The sequence below is a fragment of the Ceratina calcarata genome, unplaced genomic scaffold (assembly GCF_001652005.2).
Source record: "Ceratina calcarata isolate Rehan_Ccalc_2016 unplaced genomic scaffold, ASM165200v1 scaffold379.2, whole genome shotgun sequence".
Taxonomy (NCBI): domain Eukaryota; kingdom Metazoa; phylum Arthropoda; class Insecta; order Hymenoptera; family Apidae; genus Ceratina; species Ceratina calcarata.
This window is the reverse complement of record NW_017161115.1, coordinates 838,253-856,323: the sequence shown is the minus strand read 5'-3', so window position 1 is coordinate 856,323 and position 18,071 is coordinate 838,253. Positions and strand designations below refer to the sequence as shown.

The 18,071-nt window shown below is 42.4% G+C and overlaps 1 protein-coding gene across 10 annotated transcripts in view; it reads right to left on the bottom strand.

Annotated features, from left to right (window-relative positions):
• The window catches only part of LOC108625920 (glutamate receptor ionotropic, kainate 2), a 116,966-nt gene that overhangs the window by 41,697 nt on the left and 57,198 nt on the right, over window positions 1-18,071 (bottom strand). For all 10 annotated transcript variants that reach the window (XM_018026276.2, XM_018026277.2, XM_026814366.1 and 7 more), the window contains exons 3-4: window positions 10,803-10,964; window positions 975-1,226 (exon numbers count right to left, since the gene is read on the bottom strand). In XM_018026276.2, the coding sequence (XP_017881765.1) occupies window positions 975-1,226; window positions 10,803-10,964 (414 nt within the window). The remainder of the gene's footprint in view (window positions 1-974; window positions 1,227-10,802; window positions 10,965-18,071) is intronic.

The window sequence follows — 18,071 nt, the reverse complement described above, 5'->3', positions numbered from 1 at the left end:
TTTTTATATTATTTACAGTCATATAACAAGTTATTAGTAAATGTTAACAATAAAAAAAAAATTTACTTCACTTGAGAAAAAATAATTTATGCATTATTATTTGTACATTTGCCCAAAAGCAGTCAAAATGACTTCCTTGGGCAATCTAGTGTTAATAGAGTCATGTTTCAACATTTTATTTTATCAATATATCCGAAGACTGACATTTTGACAAATTCTGTTCGAGCATGCTACCATTTAGAATTGAAGTTTGCTATTTGGATTTCGAGTTGTTCACACGAACTCGTAAGTCGAAAGCTTAGGGAACGTCAATCACATTCGCAAAATGCCTGAAACTCTGAAGTCAAACAAGCCGCGACCTTCAAGCTGGAACTTTAAAGACTCCCGACCGTGAAACTGCAACTTCACGATTCGGTGGAGTTATTTAATTTCCCCGGGAAGTTGAACGTCTTGTTCTTAACTCTGCTAATACCATCCGGGATCCGAGGTTCGTTATCCGGTTTCGGGTTCGTCAAAAAACGAAGCGGGAAAAACAAGAATAGACGAGGATGAGGAATCGCGCGATTTTAAACGCGGAGCATCCCGACTGCGCTGGCGTGTGGTTGACAGGCTGACATTTCAGCGTCGCGCCGACATCCACTTCCGTCGGTTGATTCGGGCGTCCTATTTGCATACCGTCGGTCCGACACGACGCAAAAAATACAGCAAAAAAAAAAAAAAAGAAGAGAAAGACAGGTAATGACTAGTCTAGGGTATATAACACGTCGCGTTGAAAAGAAAAACAAAGCTCTGTTCTGCGACTTCTACGAGAGCCACTCCTATGCTTGCAAAAAATTCCTTGTACCCGTTCAAAATTTGATTCGAAGCTAACAGTCATTCTTATGCGATTACAAATATGCTTAGGAAGATGCAATACGAATAAGCAGTTTATCAGATTGACTTTTTAATAATTTTATAAATTGTTAATGATTTACCATAATCTTCTTCGTAAATGATTGCCACTCTGGTCCAGTTTAGGAAGGACATGAGATCCTTGAAGGCCTTGTTTAAGTGATCCTGCGCGGGATACAGATTTATGCTGAACTCCTTGAACGTCGGTTCGAAGTCGACTCTGGCTTCTAAGTGAGGAACGTCGAGGGCCTCGCATATACTTTGGATGTGAGCGCCTAGAAGAGGATCGGACGGGCCAAAGATTCCCTGGACCGATCTGGACAGCTGGCTGCATGCTGCAACAGGAGTTCCATTCTCAATCGAAAGCTCTTAAGGATGTATTGGCTATACAGTCAATCCCAAAAGTTTATGTACCTTAGAAAAACGCATTTTCTATAATTGAAAGGAAATCAGACGTCCGTCTATAGTTTACGAGTTATTGACGAAAAACGAAAAAACAGTTTTTTGCAAATTACTCGTAAACTATTGACGCTAGCGAAGAATTTTTACATGGAAATTGTAGATCTCGTCGTCCCCTACAGAATGAGCGTACATACGTTCCTCTACGTCCCTCCGTTCGGGAGTTATTGAGGAAAAACGAAAATTTCTGAAAATCTGAAGGGGTACCCCTTGGAAAAATCTCGGAAAAATCGAAAATTTTTTTTTGTTGTTTATTATTAGCAATGTTCTTCCGACGTCTGATTTCTTTTTAAAAAATGCGTTTCTAAAGTGCATAAACGTTTGGGATTGCCTATATAGCCAATACATCCTTAAATGTATACACATATTCATTTATTACATTTTATAATGTCCAACAATTCTGAACATTTCCTATGATTCATTGCATGATTTTTTATACGACACTGAATTAGATTCTTTGATATTGCTCAGGATTTGAAAAGATGTAACCTTGTTGGTCTTCGTCACACTATTCCTTCGTAATCTCCTCGTAAACTTTCACCACCGCAGAAAGATTAACGCGAAACTTCGACACCACGTAAACAAGTTCCCCGCGTCCGAGTTTTCCGTTCGTTTAAAGCCAGTTCACGACAGAACACGATTCTCCGATGACTATTTCTTCTCCTCGTTACAAGACTCTAAATCCCGGATAACGACTCAAAGTATTAAACGATACATCTGTCTTTAGCGAAACCGTAAAGTTCTCTTATTAACCATTATATAAACTTTTCTATAGAGTAATATTAGTTCAACAGGGAAACTTAATAATTTCATGTATATAAATTTATTAATAGTATTTCATTATTGAATATGATGAGTGTTGAGTGATGAATGTTTATAATGAATGAATCGTTAATAAGTTGAATTCCTTTATTAATAATATTAATTGTATTAAATAAAAAGCAGGTATGGCGATATTCAAATATTAAATGTCATATCGTATTTTAAATTTATAACGCGGAAGCTATATTTCGCATAAAAATCCGCAGTCTGACGATGAGGTATTTTATCGGGGAATATCGTATCATAAATTTCCACAGTGAAGATTAATTTTCACATTGGATAGAGGACGGTCGAAACCGCACGTCACTGTATCAAGCCCAGAGTCAAACCGTGGTCAATGAATTTTTTCATCGGGTCACTAAATTTCCTAGGCAGTGCCGGATGATATTTTGTCCAACGAGCGTTTTAGCAACGGCAGCCGTACTACTCGGTTCGCTTGATAATAATAACCAGGCTGTGATTCACGAGCCTCGCTGTTGCATCCGCGGAAAATGGACAGGAAATTGATACGTTATCAAAACGATCCACGGCGATGTAGCTATAGATCAGGCACGTTCAAGAAAGGCTCGGCTGGCACGCGTACGAGGGCGGAATGGATGGGTTCGATTTGGGAAGTGGGATTTCGGCGCGTTCTAAGTGTTCCCCTAGCTACCCGCGACTTGAATTATTCAAGAGGATTCCCTCTATGCGGTGGTCACGCCGCCTCGATCGTCTGACTCATCGATTCTGCGTCTGCGTTCCCGGTTTTACTTAACGTCCGATCAGAAGCTCGTTAAGGAGCGAACGGCTGGTTGCCAAAGTGTTTCCAGCGAAATTAAATGGATCTCTAATCTATGACACGACTAGGATATCCCTTTTTCCAATCGTCCCGAGATCACAGACCGACTGTAAAATTATATGTATTGTAGGATGCTAGTGTCTTAAAATGTATGAAAAATGGAAATGAGTCAGGATATTTCACTAATTGACACTGGTTATAATCTGTAAGGTTAACAAAAATCTAACTGTAAAATGAAGAGGGTGGCGAACGGTTTAAATAAAAGCTCGTGGGCGTAACAAAAATACTTGATATCGTCAACTCTCGTATTTATTCTCGATGTCTCAACACTAGGACGGCTGTACCAAGAGTGCCTCTTTTAGTCCAGGCGCTCGTAACACAAAAAATGGAACAATTTTTTACAGTCTGCCATTGATAGGGGAAATATTTACAGCCACAAGCTGTAGATAGATGTACTTAAAAATCTTTGTTACGCGTTAATGCATACTTAAACATTAACTTTAGTTAGTAAAAAGAACGTAGTTTCTTATGAATTAACTTCGTTACGAGGCCGACGTAAGGGCCATTCCTTTCCACGACTTGTATTTTGATTGTAATTTTAAGGGAAATAATTGTTGCGAAATCGCAGATCATTTGTGAAAGTAAGAAAATCAAATACAAATCTTACAGGCTCTAACGAACAAAGCCTACAGTATCATCGATTGGTTTTGTAATTGTAGCAAATTATGATTTTTTTAACAAAGCTTTTTCTAAAAGTTAAAGAGAGCAGACTTAATTGCGTGAAGCTTTAGATAAAAGGTTCCCATGGAACGGGAAGGAAAACGGGTGGTAATCCTGCGTTCCGGTTGACCCGAATTCCCAGAGGACGGTCCCTCCGCTGCGTATAGGTAGGTGGAACAGCGTCAGGAGCAAAAGTATCAAGGTTTTGTTCGAGCGAGAAACGGAGGCGAAAGAGTGTCCAACTGGGAAGTAGTAAATTAAAAATACAACGAGAAGCGCTTGCGCGTCGGCCGGATTTTAAACGTTCCCATTTAGCCACCCGGTGAGAAAAAAAGTTCTCCATCAGCGCTTTCAAGCCCCGGTCGCACCCCCGGGGTCCCGGTTTAAACGGATTACATCGGTCGCATCCTCGCTCTCGTCTTCGCAAAAAAATTATCATCTAAAGCTGACCGCGACGCCCCCGACACCTTATTCGAATTACCGAACGGTATTTCACTTGATATCTTTCACGATAATTACTAATTGCAAGGAAAATTACAGAAGAGTAATTAACGAATGGTAGGGAATCCATTTATTATATCATTTCCAAATGTTGAAATATAATGTGCTCGAAGCAAGATTTAATTAAAATATAAATAGAGATCGTGTTCCAATTAATTAATTTAAGCTGCAGAAGCAATATCTCTGAAAGTACGTTTTAATTACAGAGAAATATAATCCAATTTTTTAATCGTTTGTATATTATATTAAAAGCAAAAGTTTATGTGAAACCGGGAAGCGTACGATGAACTGTGCGCGTGAAAGAAATTGCACACCGCTGCTGTGTAAAACCGTAAGCGGGTGAAAATAAAATGTTGAGACGGCTATGAAAAAGATTTTCCGGCGAATCAGATAAAGGTGAGGGGGAACAAGGAGGGATCCGAGGGCCGCAAAGGAGTAGTTACACGGTGAAGAAAAGTTTCTCGGTAATAAACGAAAACTTCCATTAAAACGTTCCGCCTGGGGAGATCAAAGGAAATCCGAAGTTATTCAATGAATTTTGAGGACTCGTTACCCCTGACCTGAGCGAGTGAACTCGGGCCAAGTCCCCGTTCACGTGAAATGAAATTATCGGGGCTGTCTAAATATTAACAAACGCGTTCGACTTCCTGGATGAAAGGACTGTTGTTAACAATACCTATTGTGTTTCATCACAAGGAACAGAATAGATTTGTTGATGCGATACACCGTTCGGTAAACAATCGTCCATCCGTGAACAATTATGTGCAACAAGCACATTAAACACGTTATTACGGTAACAATAAATAAATGGTAATACTAATCGTAACGTTTCAAATGATATCTCAACTGTTTCCAATTGCATGGACAATTACACATGGTAGAATAATTGTTATTGTTATATGATTCACTGTTAGTAATTTACTATAAAGTCGATTGGCTGCAGAATACGGAATAGGCGGTGGGATTAAATCGTCCGTAAGAACTCCGCGCGCTGACGGGAGTGCTTTGTTTTAATTTAACGGCCGGCGTCGAATCTTGGGGCCGAATTCGAGCCGGGAACTCGCGTTAATAACAGAGTTTCCGACCTATGGGAACATAGTTACCAGGGAGTTGGAATTCGATTCGCGGGTCCGTCGGCAAGTTTCTAACTAAGCGATTCGAAGAATTCTACGAGTCGCATCTCACTCAGTAACGACATTGTTATTACCGCGGCAGACTTTAACGGAATTGTGCCATGCTTAAACCAGGAGCGGGAAATTGTAAACTCGTTTCATTCGGTTATCATGAATTTTTAAGCCCGTCATTACCCCGGGGGTATGGACAGTGGATCCGGTTCGCACCTGAGAGAATCATCGTTTCACGGAATTCGATTCTGGGAGAAGCACGGGGGCGGACAGTCGCGCGGGAGGTCATAAGGTGAAATTTATGCAAAATAATTCCGCAGCCGGTTCCGCGAGACCATAACAATGTTTCTTGCCGATCGTAGGTGGGCGTAAATTGGGAACAGTAAATCCAGCCGGATGTCGATAAATTCGCAACAAAGTTCTAGTCCGAATATCTGTTCCTGCTTGTCGGGAACGAGGACGGAGCTAGCGTTTTATTCGACGGAGTCACATCGGCATTTCAAAAACGTCGTCCAATTAAATTTGATCAGATTACGCCGTTCGGTAAATTTTTCTTATCGCTTCAGATTATTCCGTCTAGAAATCCGATTGCACTCGTGCGACGTCTGAACGAGATCAAAAGATATCAAACATTTTCGAGTTCAAAGTGACTCTGTTAACGAAAGCTCGGCTTTACGAGCGTTGCGGGAATTCAAATCAAGGATTTAAACGAATGTTTCTTCTCCTGGCGGATACAAGGCGTCGAGCGCACTCTAATTAACTTTACACGGGCAAATAAACACTCCTTATGAAATAATTACACGGTGATTCCGCGCCAGTGATTCTTACAATTAGTCGGGGCAGCGCGCCGGGACGAATTATCCTCAGGCAAATTAGCCCGCGAAATTCACCCTCGTCAACGAACGGGACAGAGAACGGTGGTGTACACTCGTTTCGAGGGTGGTAGACCAAACCGCGGTTACTCGACGGCGTGTGACCGCCGACACCCCTTCAGGATCTCCATTTTGCCAGGACGAAACCCGAAAACCCAGACCGGCTCGGTCTACAAGCGTCATAAATATGCTGCCGGCGAGCTCTCCGTCGCTGACGTCCCGTACCCGCCGTACGCTTCAGCGTTTTAAAGGTATTCCAGCCTCGTCTGAAAAGATTTCCCATTTTCCAAGGCGAACTTGCCCTTCCATTTTATACGTACTTCCCCGCTTCGTCCTCTGTCTGCGTCCCTTCGTCGCGTGATAAATCTTCGATGCCGACCCTTTCGTTCCTTTTTTCCGAGCTTAATGTCCCGTGCCGAGTATATCTCCAGTGAGGGCTAATGTCCCGTTTCAGATTGTTTAGACGTTGCAGATTTTTAATATAAGTGTCGCATAAATTTATGTGTATTGTTGTGTTCAGGATTCGTAAGGAAACTAGGCTCAGTTGAGTGTAACACTATATTTTCAAAATACTGCACAACGTAGAGGAATTCAGTACAAATGCGGTTAGTATCGAGTCCAGGCTGAATCTGCTGTCTTAGGATTCGGCGGATGTATATATATATCCTAGCTATAGGAAGGGGAGGGTCACTTCTAACCCTGTGACTCAGGGTGGATTTCGACCTTAGTGACTAATCTTTAAAATACGCTTCTTAAACTAGAGATAACTAGGAGAAAAACATTTTAGTCATCCAACAGTATTTATCTTTCAATTATCAAACCTGAATAAACCGATGATTGCGTTCTAACACGATTCTAAGAGTCCTCTCGCGAAATTCATTTTGCTTTTATTTACGGGAAAAATTCTTGCTCGCTTGATGATCGCTCGCTCGGGCGTGAGGATTTAATCGGTGAACTGCGAAATAAATCATTCATGCACGCGTTCATTTTTCCCTCAATTGAACCAGTAATTGCACACATGCCGGGAGAGGAAAATCAGCTGGCGAATGCTAGCGGAGAACATAATTTCTAGAAATTGACAGGACACCGCTGCGTCCCGATGCCACCGACGCGGTGCCGAGCTAGCGCGTTTGTTCAGATTTATTCACCGTTAAACGTCAACCGTTCGTCCTTTTTGCGGGACCTTTTCAATACCACAAATACCTTTGACGCGAGAATGGAACGCGAAAACAGAGAATCGGTCTTTTTCACTATTTTTCCGGGAAATTCTTGTGACCACCATTAATGCNGGGAGGTCATAAGGTGAAATTTATGCAAAATAATTCCGCAGCCGGTTCCGCGAGACCATAACAATGTTTCTTGCCGATCGTAGGTGGGCGTAAATTGGGAACAGTAAATCCAGCCGGATGTCGATAAATTCGCAACAAAGTTCTAGTCCGAATATCTGTTCCTGCTTGTCGGGAACGAGGACGGAGCTAGCGTTTTATTCGACGGAGTCACATCGGCATTTCAAAAACGTCGTCCAATTAAATTTGATCAGATTACGCCGTTCGGTAAATTTTTCTTATCGCTTCAGATTATTCCGTCTAGAAATCCGATTGCACTCGTGCGACGTCTGAACGAGATCAAAAGATATCAAACATTTTCGAGTTCAAAGTGACTCTGTTAACGAAAGCTCGGCTTTACGAGCGTTGCGGGAATTCAAATCAAGGATTTAAACGAATGTTTCTTCTCCTGGCGGATACAAGGCGTCGAGCGCACTCTAATTAACTTTACACGGGCAAATAAACACTCCTTATGAAATAATTACACGGTGATTCCGCGCCAGTGATTCTTACAATTAGTCGGGGCAGCGCGCCGGGACGAATTATCCTCAGGCAAATTAGCCCGCGAAATTCACCCTCGTCAACGAACGGGACAGAGAACGGTGGTGTACACTCGTTTCGAGGGTGGTAGACCAAACCGCGGTTACTCGACGGCGTGTGACCGCCGACACCCCTTCAGGATCTCCATTTTGCCAGGACGAAACCCGAAAACCCAGACCGGCTCGGTCTACAAGCGTCATAAATATGCTGCCGGCGAGCTCTCCGTCGCTGACGTCCCGTACCCGCCGTACGCTTCAGCGTTTTAAAGGTATTCCAGCCTCGTCTGAAAAGATTTCCCATTTTCCAAGGCGAACTTGCCCTTCCATTTTATACGTACTTCCCCGCTTCGTCCTCTGTCTGCGTCCCTTCGTCGCGTGATAAATCTTCGATGCCGACCCTTTCGTTCCTTTTTTCCGAGCTTAATGTCCCGTGCCGAGTATATCTCCAGTGAGGGCTAATGTCCCGTTTCAGATTGTTTAGACGTTGCAGATTTTTAATATAAGTGTCGCATAAATTTATGTGTATTGTTGTGTTCAGGATTCGTAAGGAAACTAGGCTCGGTTGAGTGTAACACTATATTTCCAAAATACTGCACAACGTAGAGGAATTCAGTACAAATGCGGTTAGTATCGAGTCCAGGCTGAATCTGCTGTCTTAGGATTCGGCGGATGTATATATATATCCTAGCTATAGGAAGGGGAGGGTCACTTCTAACCCTGTGACTCAGGGTGGATTTCGACCTTAGTGACTAATCTTTAAAATACGCTTCTTAAACTAGAGATAACTAGGAGAAAAACATTTTAGTCATCCAACAGTATTTATCTTTCAATTATCAAACCTGAATAAACCGATGATTGCGTTCTAACACGATTCTAAGAGTCCTCTCGCGAAATTCATTTTGCTTTTATTTACGGGAAAAATTCTTGCTCGCTTGATGATCGCTCGCTCGGGCGTGAGGATTTAATCGGTGAACTGCGAAATAAATCATTCATGCACGCGTTCATTTTTCCCTCAATTGAACCAGTAATTGCACACATGCCGGGAGAGGAAAATCAGCTGGCGAATGCTAGCGGAGAACATAATTTCTAGAAATTGACAGGACACCGCTGCGTCCCGATGCCACCGACGCGGTGCCGAGCTAGCGCGTTTGTTCAGATTTATTCACCGTTAAACGTCAACCGTTCGTCCTTTTTGCGGGACCTTTTCAATACCACAAATACCTTTGACGCGAGAATGGAACGCGAAAACAGAGAATCGGTCTTTTTCACTATTTTTCCGGGAAATTCTTGTGACCACCATTAATGCAGATCGTACTAAAGCCGATTCCTGCCACAAATCTTTCTCTAACCAGTTTTGTAAAAGAAAAAAAAAAAATCTTTGCCACGACGTTGACGTTTGTTTGGTAGAAATTAATTGAAACAGTGAAATAAATCATATGAATTTATAAAATAATGAAATGTATAAAGAATTTATTTATTCCTATAAATTGTACGTTAATACAGAATTTTCCGGTTATCAATATTACATATAAAATAAATTGCTTCTTTAAATAAGAATCATCGCTACAGAATCCTGTCAGGTAATTTGAAAGCAAGAGAAATAGCAGCATGAGTCCTCTAACGGGATTAAGACGCATTTATTCCCATTTCTTCTTGTTCTCCCCGCAACTCGTTTACGTGCATAAATCCGATCTGTGCGGCTCGAAAAATTGTCATTTACGCGTGGAAATCGCCGCGTCTCCCTCGGAGAGGAGGACAAAGCCTTTCTTTCCCCCGCGGGGAAAATTGAATTCACCGTGCCGGAGAGAGAAATCGACCCGAGACTCGATGAATTTCTGAGAACTGCCTGTTAGGATTACAAGGTATATCGGCACTCAGCGCTCGAGCTGTAGGGGAAGTGGATCGACCCTGCGAGGAAAATTAGATTCTCCAGCGAGATTCGATCGAACGGAACAAAAAGACTGCTGAAAGAAATTTAAATGGTCCCGTGATAATTACTAGATCGTCCCCTAGAAAATCTGACAGTGAATGATACAACAAATCATGCGATTGAATGGAAGAAATCATATAATTAAAGCTAATAGTTGAAGTAAATAAGAATTAATTATGTCGTACAAAATAATTTATTGTATTTATTTTATCACTTTTCGTATCTCTATATTTTAAGACATCCAGGAAATTTTACTAGCTCACGAAAGAGAGTAATACTTTGATCTACGCTTATCTCGTTTCTCGGTGTTTGACATTATTGTCGAGCCGGCGCGGCGTCGGCGGCCCGCGGACCGAATGACGACTGGCACCGTTTTTACGTGCCAACTTCCGCGGTTTGAGTTATAGACTCGAGCGTAAAAGGGTTACGAGGCTGCCGTATCGATGATGGAAATCAGAGCCGCGGCGCGAACGTTGGATCGAACAACGGGAAGGAAATCCGGCTGGCGAGCACGTAACACCCAGCAGTTTATTAAACTTCGAAATATAAGGAGTCGAAATGGAAGTACTCGAGAACGGCCGCTCCTTATCAGATACGGAATACGTGCCTTATCTCAGTTCTAACGTTTCCGTGTCTCAGACTGATTGCGCTTTTACTCCGGACAAATAGTTTTCGATACGATCAGAAATACTCGAGGAAAGTGTTCAGAATTCTTAAGTCTCCTCTTTATATCAAATATCCATATTTATTTTTATACGTTTATATCAATTTCCTATGTATCATACGTATGTAGTTTTCTATTAATTTATACTGCACCTCAGCAGTCACGTTTGTTTCATACCTTTTTTCGACGTCCTGAACGAATCATCCTTAGGCACATACTGAATATCGTAGACAAGCGTCGTGTTCGCCAGGAGAGTTTTGTCCTTATTGATTTTATAGATGGCATACTTGAACGCCAATTCCGACGGGCTGTCCTTTTGGTCGTCCGTAAATATTGCACCTGTAACACGACGGTAAATTGAATTAGCAATCGAATTAACACTAGATTGCCCAAGAAAGTCATTTTGACTGCTTTTGGGCAAATGTACAAATAATAATGCATAAATTNACATTATTCTTTCACAATGCAGTCATTTTGACTGCTTCCGGCAATATAGGTATATACTAAGTTTCAGTCTTTTTAGTGTTAAAAGAGAGACAGAATGTTCTTTTTAGGATTTACGCAGCAATCATTGAAACAAATAGCGTGCCACTGATTCCTTTCTTTTATCGTCGAAACGTAATGAAAGCGTCCAGTGTTTAGTTACGGAGTTTAATTAAGTTAAAGAGCGGCAAAAACGTCGTCCTAGAGGACTGTCAGTCATACGTAAACTTTTCAAACGCGGAATGGCTTCTCGTTCAATATGGAACAGTTTGCCACTCCATACGGGAACCACAGACGGTGGCGTTGAACGACGCGGCACCGGGTCGCGAACTGGAATATTTACTAAGCACCCTTTTAATTATGCCGCATCAATTATACCTTTGGAAAATTTCACGAACGTAATTACAGCCGGTAGCCGATGCTTACCACCGCGGCTACGAAACACTTATAATCGTGTTTTCTACCCGCGAGTTGATTGCCGTCTGACGAGCTTCTTGCGCAGCGGCTATTTCCCTAAACGATTCCTCGATATTCACGGCTAGGCAATAGAGTGCATCGAGTAACGGTTCCGATTACGAATCATCCGGTGAAAGGTGAGAAATTGAATCAAGTTTCGCGATAGTCGAATGGTGTTGGTGAAAGAAATTTAGAGAAAAGCGTCGACAATAACGATTTTATCAGCACGGGGGAACGAACTCTGCTGGAGGCAACGTTTTCCTACCGCTCATAATTTTATCCGAGAACTTTCGCAACTTCGATAATCAATTTTATTTGCCGAGATTCGTTTTACTCAACGGCGAATAAAGCTCCCGCAAGAATTTATCTCCCCTCCGCCCCCTCCCCCCTCTACGAGCTCCCTTTTCGCTGCCTGTTTTAATTCACCGTACGTTAAGGAGTTTATTAAGACCGATCCATCTCCCGACCTGTCCATTCCGCTTCACGGATTATATTTGTTTCCCGGCTTTGTGTTTTGAAGCGACTCCGCGTCGTTGTTGCGCTCTTCATTCGGGATGATTGAAAGCGGGAGAGCCGTGAACTCCGCGAGGGGCATTAATTTACACGATAAAATTGTCCGGCGGGACTTGAATTTATCCACGTCACCCGAGCGGCCACGACGGAAGTTCCGCCTTATCCGTAAATGGAACTTCTTTCCGATCGATCACCATCGGTCTTGCGAAACGACGTTGACGATAATTGCCCCGGGTCGGATTAATTGTCTCTAAACGCTCCTTAGCCGAGATTACGCCCCCTCGCCTCGACTAATTATCGGCAACGAACGGATTAATTTCGCCGCCACCGGAACAGACGCGACCGATCCCGTCCGTGGGTTCATGTGTCCCGGGTGTAATAAAAATTTATGATATGCGTCGAAATTCGTGCGAAGCGCGCTGCTTTAATCCCGGGCTTCAATATTTAAATAAGTCCCGAAAAGTTCCTTGTCCTTTGGAATATTCATATTCCATTAATTAGCTGGTTTAAAATGGACTTGGCTTAAGCGAGTTCGCCTTTCTATTCTCCCTCCGTGGTTTTCATTAATTCATAATCATTGTAATAAGATATATATATAAATGATTNAAATAATTTTTTATGCGGTTCTCCAAAGTATGTAGGAAATTATTGCATCCTCAATAAGCATTACGAAATATAAGTATGCGATCGTTCACCGAATTGTCGACAGGGCTTGCACTCGGCAACGAACGAAGTATCGTATAAAATTGCACAATGCGAAATTCGTAAAATTCAGTGCAGGCCCGTTCAGAAACCCGGGGCTCGTCGGTTATCGAGCAACTCGAACGGAAGGAATGTAAATCCCCGGGCCGTTACGAGATTTCCAAATAGATTTACGCGATCGAGCGATCGTTCGCGTTCACTAAAAATTTCCAGTCCATCGACTCGACAATATTTGACAGACTATCGGCATCGCGTTCGTATAAATATTTTTATGCTGCACTTATCCGCGGTATCCGCGAAAATCCACCGATTGAGCGGGGAATATAAATTACAAAGTGCTTCCTTCCCGTATTGTGCTCGCCCATCGAACGAGACCCGCTCTATACAATTGATTAATGCACGCGTATCTGATCTGGAACGTCGATCCGCGTCCGCCCCGGGTTCTCGCGCGGCGGTTTGTTCGCGCGTCGATACCAGCGCGAATCGCGTCCGACCGGACAATTTCGCTCATAATATTTCACTGTCGCGCGACGAATTAAAAATAAAGCAACGGAAAAACGTGAGACAAACGAAGCGGAAACGGGGACACGGTTCCCGCATGCGGGTCAACCTCTCTGACCGTGGCAACGCGTCATTTACCATTTGATTATTCGACGAATTTAAACAATAATCGATTCCATTACCGGTCATGGTTGATGGATTCGATGTGCGATTCAATTTTGTGTGGAAGATTCGCGCCGCTATTTATTATCTATTATTTGATGAAAACCGTGGTTACTAATGGAAGCAAATAAATTACGTGCGACGGTAATAGAATTAGTTTTGTGACCTTATCGCCGTTCGTGCAGAAAGCCGAGTGAAACGATTATTAACGCTGTTGGCAAGGAGAATTCGTGATCGGAAGATAAGTGAATAATTACACGTCGCGTGTCACGGATATTAAATCAGATATTAACGAGCTGAAAAATCAGTGGATGCAAAATTTATCTGAATCTAAACTGCGTAATGAGCATGTTTACTGTTGCACCTGCACTGCAATTGATTACACCTTGGCTGTGAATTGAGTTAGTTCGGGATTAAAGTCACGTTTCGAGGCTGGATTCGTTGTAGGATCGTGAAAGAATTGAAGGGAATCTTTCACGGGAAGAATTCAAAGCGAGATTCGTGTCAAGCATCGTATTTTCCGTGCTCGAACCACTCGAAACGGTGTGAAAGGAAAGCAAGGGCGCTTCGCTACGGAAAACTTTGATAGCTGTGAGTGCAGAAGGAATTCGTTTTGTTCCGAAGGGAATGATGAAATCCTGTAATTATTCGGGCGCCTTGAACCTCTCGGATCTGGGTTAAAAACCTTCAGGGGCTAAGATAATCAGAAGGAAAAAGCAGCTGCCCCTCTAGCTATAAATGGAGTAACAGCGGGAGCGGGGTTCATGTCCGGCAGATTCGATTCCCCCGAGAAAATCTTCGATCGAGGTTCATTCTTCCAACGGGATTCTTTCTCTTCCCACGGCCATGTAAAATGTATAAGTATTTTCAGCCGTTCTATTGAATTCCCCATTGAACATGTTTCTGGAATATCCCTCCAGCATTCGACTGCCGATTGAATGCCGGCTCCGTCGAGGCGTAAGAAGAGAGAGAGAGAGGAAAAAAGGAGGGAAGGGAAAACCGATGAAGAGGAGTGAAGAAATTCCGCGACGATAATAAAGCTCCTTACTCCTTCGCATTATTCAAATTTTCCAGCTATCCGATGGTAAACTCTGGTTCCTTGCGGAGAGACAGTCGGTCTTGGAAAATCGCGGGTATACAGAGGAGTGAAAAAAAATCGGAGAAATTCTTTTATCTTTGGAGAATGAAGTCTGGGAGATATCTTCGAAAGCGTCGGTTTCATAAATGCCATGCGACCTCCCATTGAAACCTTGTATGGAATCCGTTCAGAGCTATCTCCTTTGGAATATCATTCGAAGAAAGGAGGGAAGAAGAAGGAGTCAGGCTTAATCGTTGTCTCCGCGAGCCCTCCACCAACAACCCCCGGCCCCCGATGGCCATTACCGGCGTCGAGGATTTCCGGGCTTCGCGGGCCCGTGAAAACCCCGCGAGAAGAATGCACGGAGACGCGTCGCGGCTACAAAGGAACTGGATTCCTCGGCTACGTTTCGATGGGACAAAGGGTCGCCCGTTTACAAAGACGTGACTCTTCGTCCGCGAGATATCGATAGACATCATTCATATTCCACGTTTTTATGATTAATACGAAAATCTATACTAATTACTTCATTAGTACTTAAGCGAAAGGTAACAATTGATAAAGCATTAGAAGTGCACGAGATTAATAAAAATTGTTATTCAAAGTAGAACAAGGTTTACTGATTTCATGAAAGAGCTTCGAACGAGCGAAGTGAGATTTGATCAAATATACAAAAGCATTAATTCAATAAACCTCAGCATAAAATTCGTACGAATTCCTCTTTGATGGAATTAAAATATAAACAATTCATTCATTCATGTAACAGTTCTTATTATTTCACTGTTCGTATTATTAAGATAATTCATTATTCATTCGGGTTATACGTACAAAATACGATTGTGTAAAATTAAAAATGCATTCCGTAGTACATGTTATGTGAAATTTAAATATAGAAATTTCCTTCCTATGCAAAAGCCAATGTATTAATGACAATCGAGTTTCATTAGAAGTTTGATGAGTCTGTCGCTGGGAAGGGACGACAAACTATGTTAAAGCCGATCGATGGGTCGGTTCTTGACCGAATTCCAGGGAACACCACTCGGCGTGGCCCTTTTCTTTGGGTGGCAGGTCGGTAATCTACTGGAACGACGCGACGCCTTCGCCTAAGCGTCGAAAATCGAGTTCAACGCGTCTGTGCAATTCACCGGTGGTCTCGCGTGGTCGCCCGTTCAAGTTATTGCGCTCTGGTCGCGACATACTCGAGGGAAATACAGTGTGTCCCAGCCAATACGGATCGATAAGCTTTGTTCGAGCCGGTTGGGAGCACATGGACAATTTCGCGAACTTGTCGGCTATTGTCTCCCGGATTAATAACTTATTAGCTCGCCGTGTCGTTGTGTCCGAGCGTCGACGTGTCCGTCGAATGGACAACGGGCAAGCGTAACCCAATTTTCCAATTGATTAACGACCGATCGAGCGAAAAGGCCGAAAAATGTTAAACAATTTTGGCAAATAAAAAAAATATTCACTGAATGAACGAAAGCGATTAAAGACTGTGTAACAACAGTCGAACGAGCGGCCTTATCGCAGTTTTGGCTGCAGTGGGAAAAAACGGTATGGTCCGAGCGTTATCGTATCGTGGAACGTTAATAAAACACCACGGGCGGGGATAATTAGCCCAAAATCCAGGTACGTCGTAGCCAGCGAGAATCGCAATTACGCGGCTCACCGCGATACCATAATAACAAGTTTCCTGATTTGGTGGAGGAACTTCTTATCGTCCATCCCTTAATGCACCAACTTAGACGATTTCCCTTCCGGAAACTCTGGTCAAGTCTATTTGATAACTCGTTTGCGCGCGGAGAGATGTAAGCTTTTTTTCGCAATGAATTTCCTCGCTCAGAGTGGATACAATTATTCATCAGCCTTTAAATACTTGAAACCGAGTTTTACGTACTTATAATTTAATCCATAATCCATTAATCTGAATATCAGAGATATTTCAAAAAGATCTTTTCTACTGAAATAAAATATGCTCGTATCTCTTACAACATTCAATACAGAATTTAGGTAATTTGTATTATTTTAAATTTTATTTTTTATCGTCAACTGTGACGAGGATTATAAAGTGGAAACTCTGAGATTCTAAGGGGACGCGATTGCACGGGGTACACTTTGCATGTCAAAAGTGGCGAACTGTCTCGAGTAACGAACCGTGGACGGTCTCGTTCTGAATGAAACAAACGAGCCGTTTCTAGCCGAAGAGAACAACGACACCGGGTCTCGATATTGCCGAAGAAAAAGTTTCGATGGCGGCGCACGTCGCCACCATAATCAAGAGTTTGGAAGTTTTCCGCGAACTCGAACTCCGCCGCGAGAGGAACGACAAAGCTGTTGAAAAAGGAGACAATGATGAGTCGTACTCGTAATTAGCAGACTTATCTACTACTTTTCTCCAGCTCTCCATTGTCCCCGGTAAATCTGCTGTTCATTTCAACCGTTCGTTTCCGTCGAAAGGTCTGACGTAAAGACTAATTTATATAAGTTCTCATAGTTCTCATAAAATCAAGCATTAACACGTTCCGTGCCACGTGTACCACCGGTGGTACACGGTAAACTTGATCGTCAGGCCACGTGTACCACCGGTGGTACACGCAGTCATATTTATTTAATGCGCTGAAAACATATATTTTAATACAAATATAATTCTGTAAACTATATTTCTACCTAAAAAATGAAGCATTATACAAGATGCAGTAAAGAACAAAACACATAAGTTTATTTAATTGTTATATATACAATAATTAATAATTACATTTAATGATAATATATCGATCTTTAGTCAAAATATCAAATGGCCTGAAAGACAAGTCAGGCAAAAATGGCTTGACACGGAACGTGTTAATGACTCATATAATTTTTTGCATGATTTCTTACACGATTCACTTTTTATCTACGACTATATTTATTTATATTTAAATGTAAATACGTCATATTGAAATGATTCTCGCATTCGCAACGCGTACAACTCGGGGAATTAAACATCAATGTGCGAATGATTACTTCAATTAATTCCCAGTTGGCAAATCGTTATGATGTTTCCACGATTCGAACAGGACATTTAGTCCGTCCAATTAAACGGGTTGGATCCCCGCGGGGGCTCGAATGACGAATTACGTCCGACAAGCCGACGCATCGGTTCTGTCCAGTTTTCAGCGTGGCTCATCGCCGCGGCGCAACTTTGCCTTTGACAAATTAAACTGAATACACCTCCGACAAACTTGACCACCGCCGCGACCGCTTGATTTAGCCAGGAGAACTTGTCGATTTCGATCTTGTCGACTCCGTTCGAACATCGATAGACCAAATCCAATCAACGTGGCGTACCCCGTTTCGAAAAGTCGTTCCTCTCGCGCTGCGCGTTCCATTTTTCCGGTTCTGCCTTTTGTTGTACGAAACTTTAATCGTAACATGAAAATCGAATCGAAAGCTGATCCCCATCGCGAGTATTTTCATCAAATTTCGACTTCGTGTGAAACAGCGTTACATTTATTAACACTAGAAAGACTGACTGCTTTTGGGCAATATAGGTATAACACATACATATATAT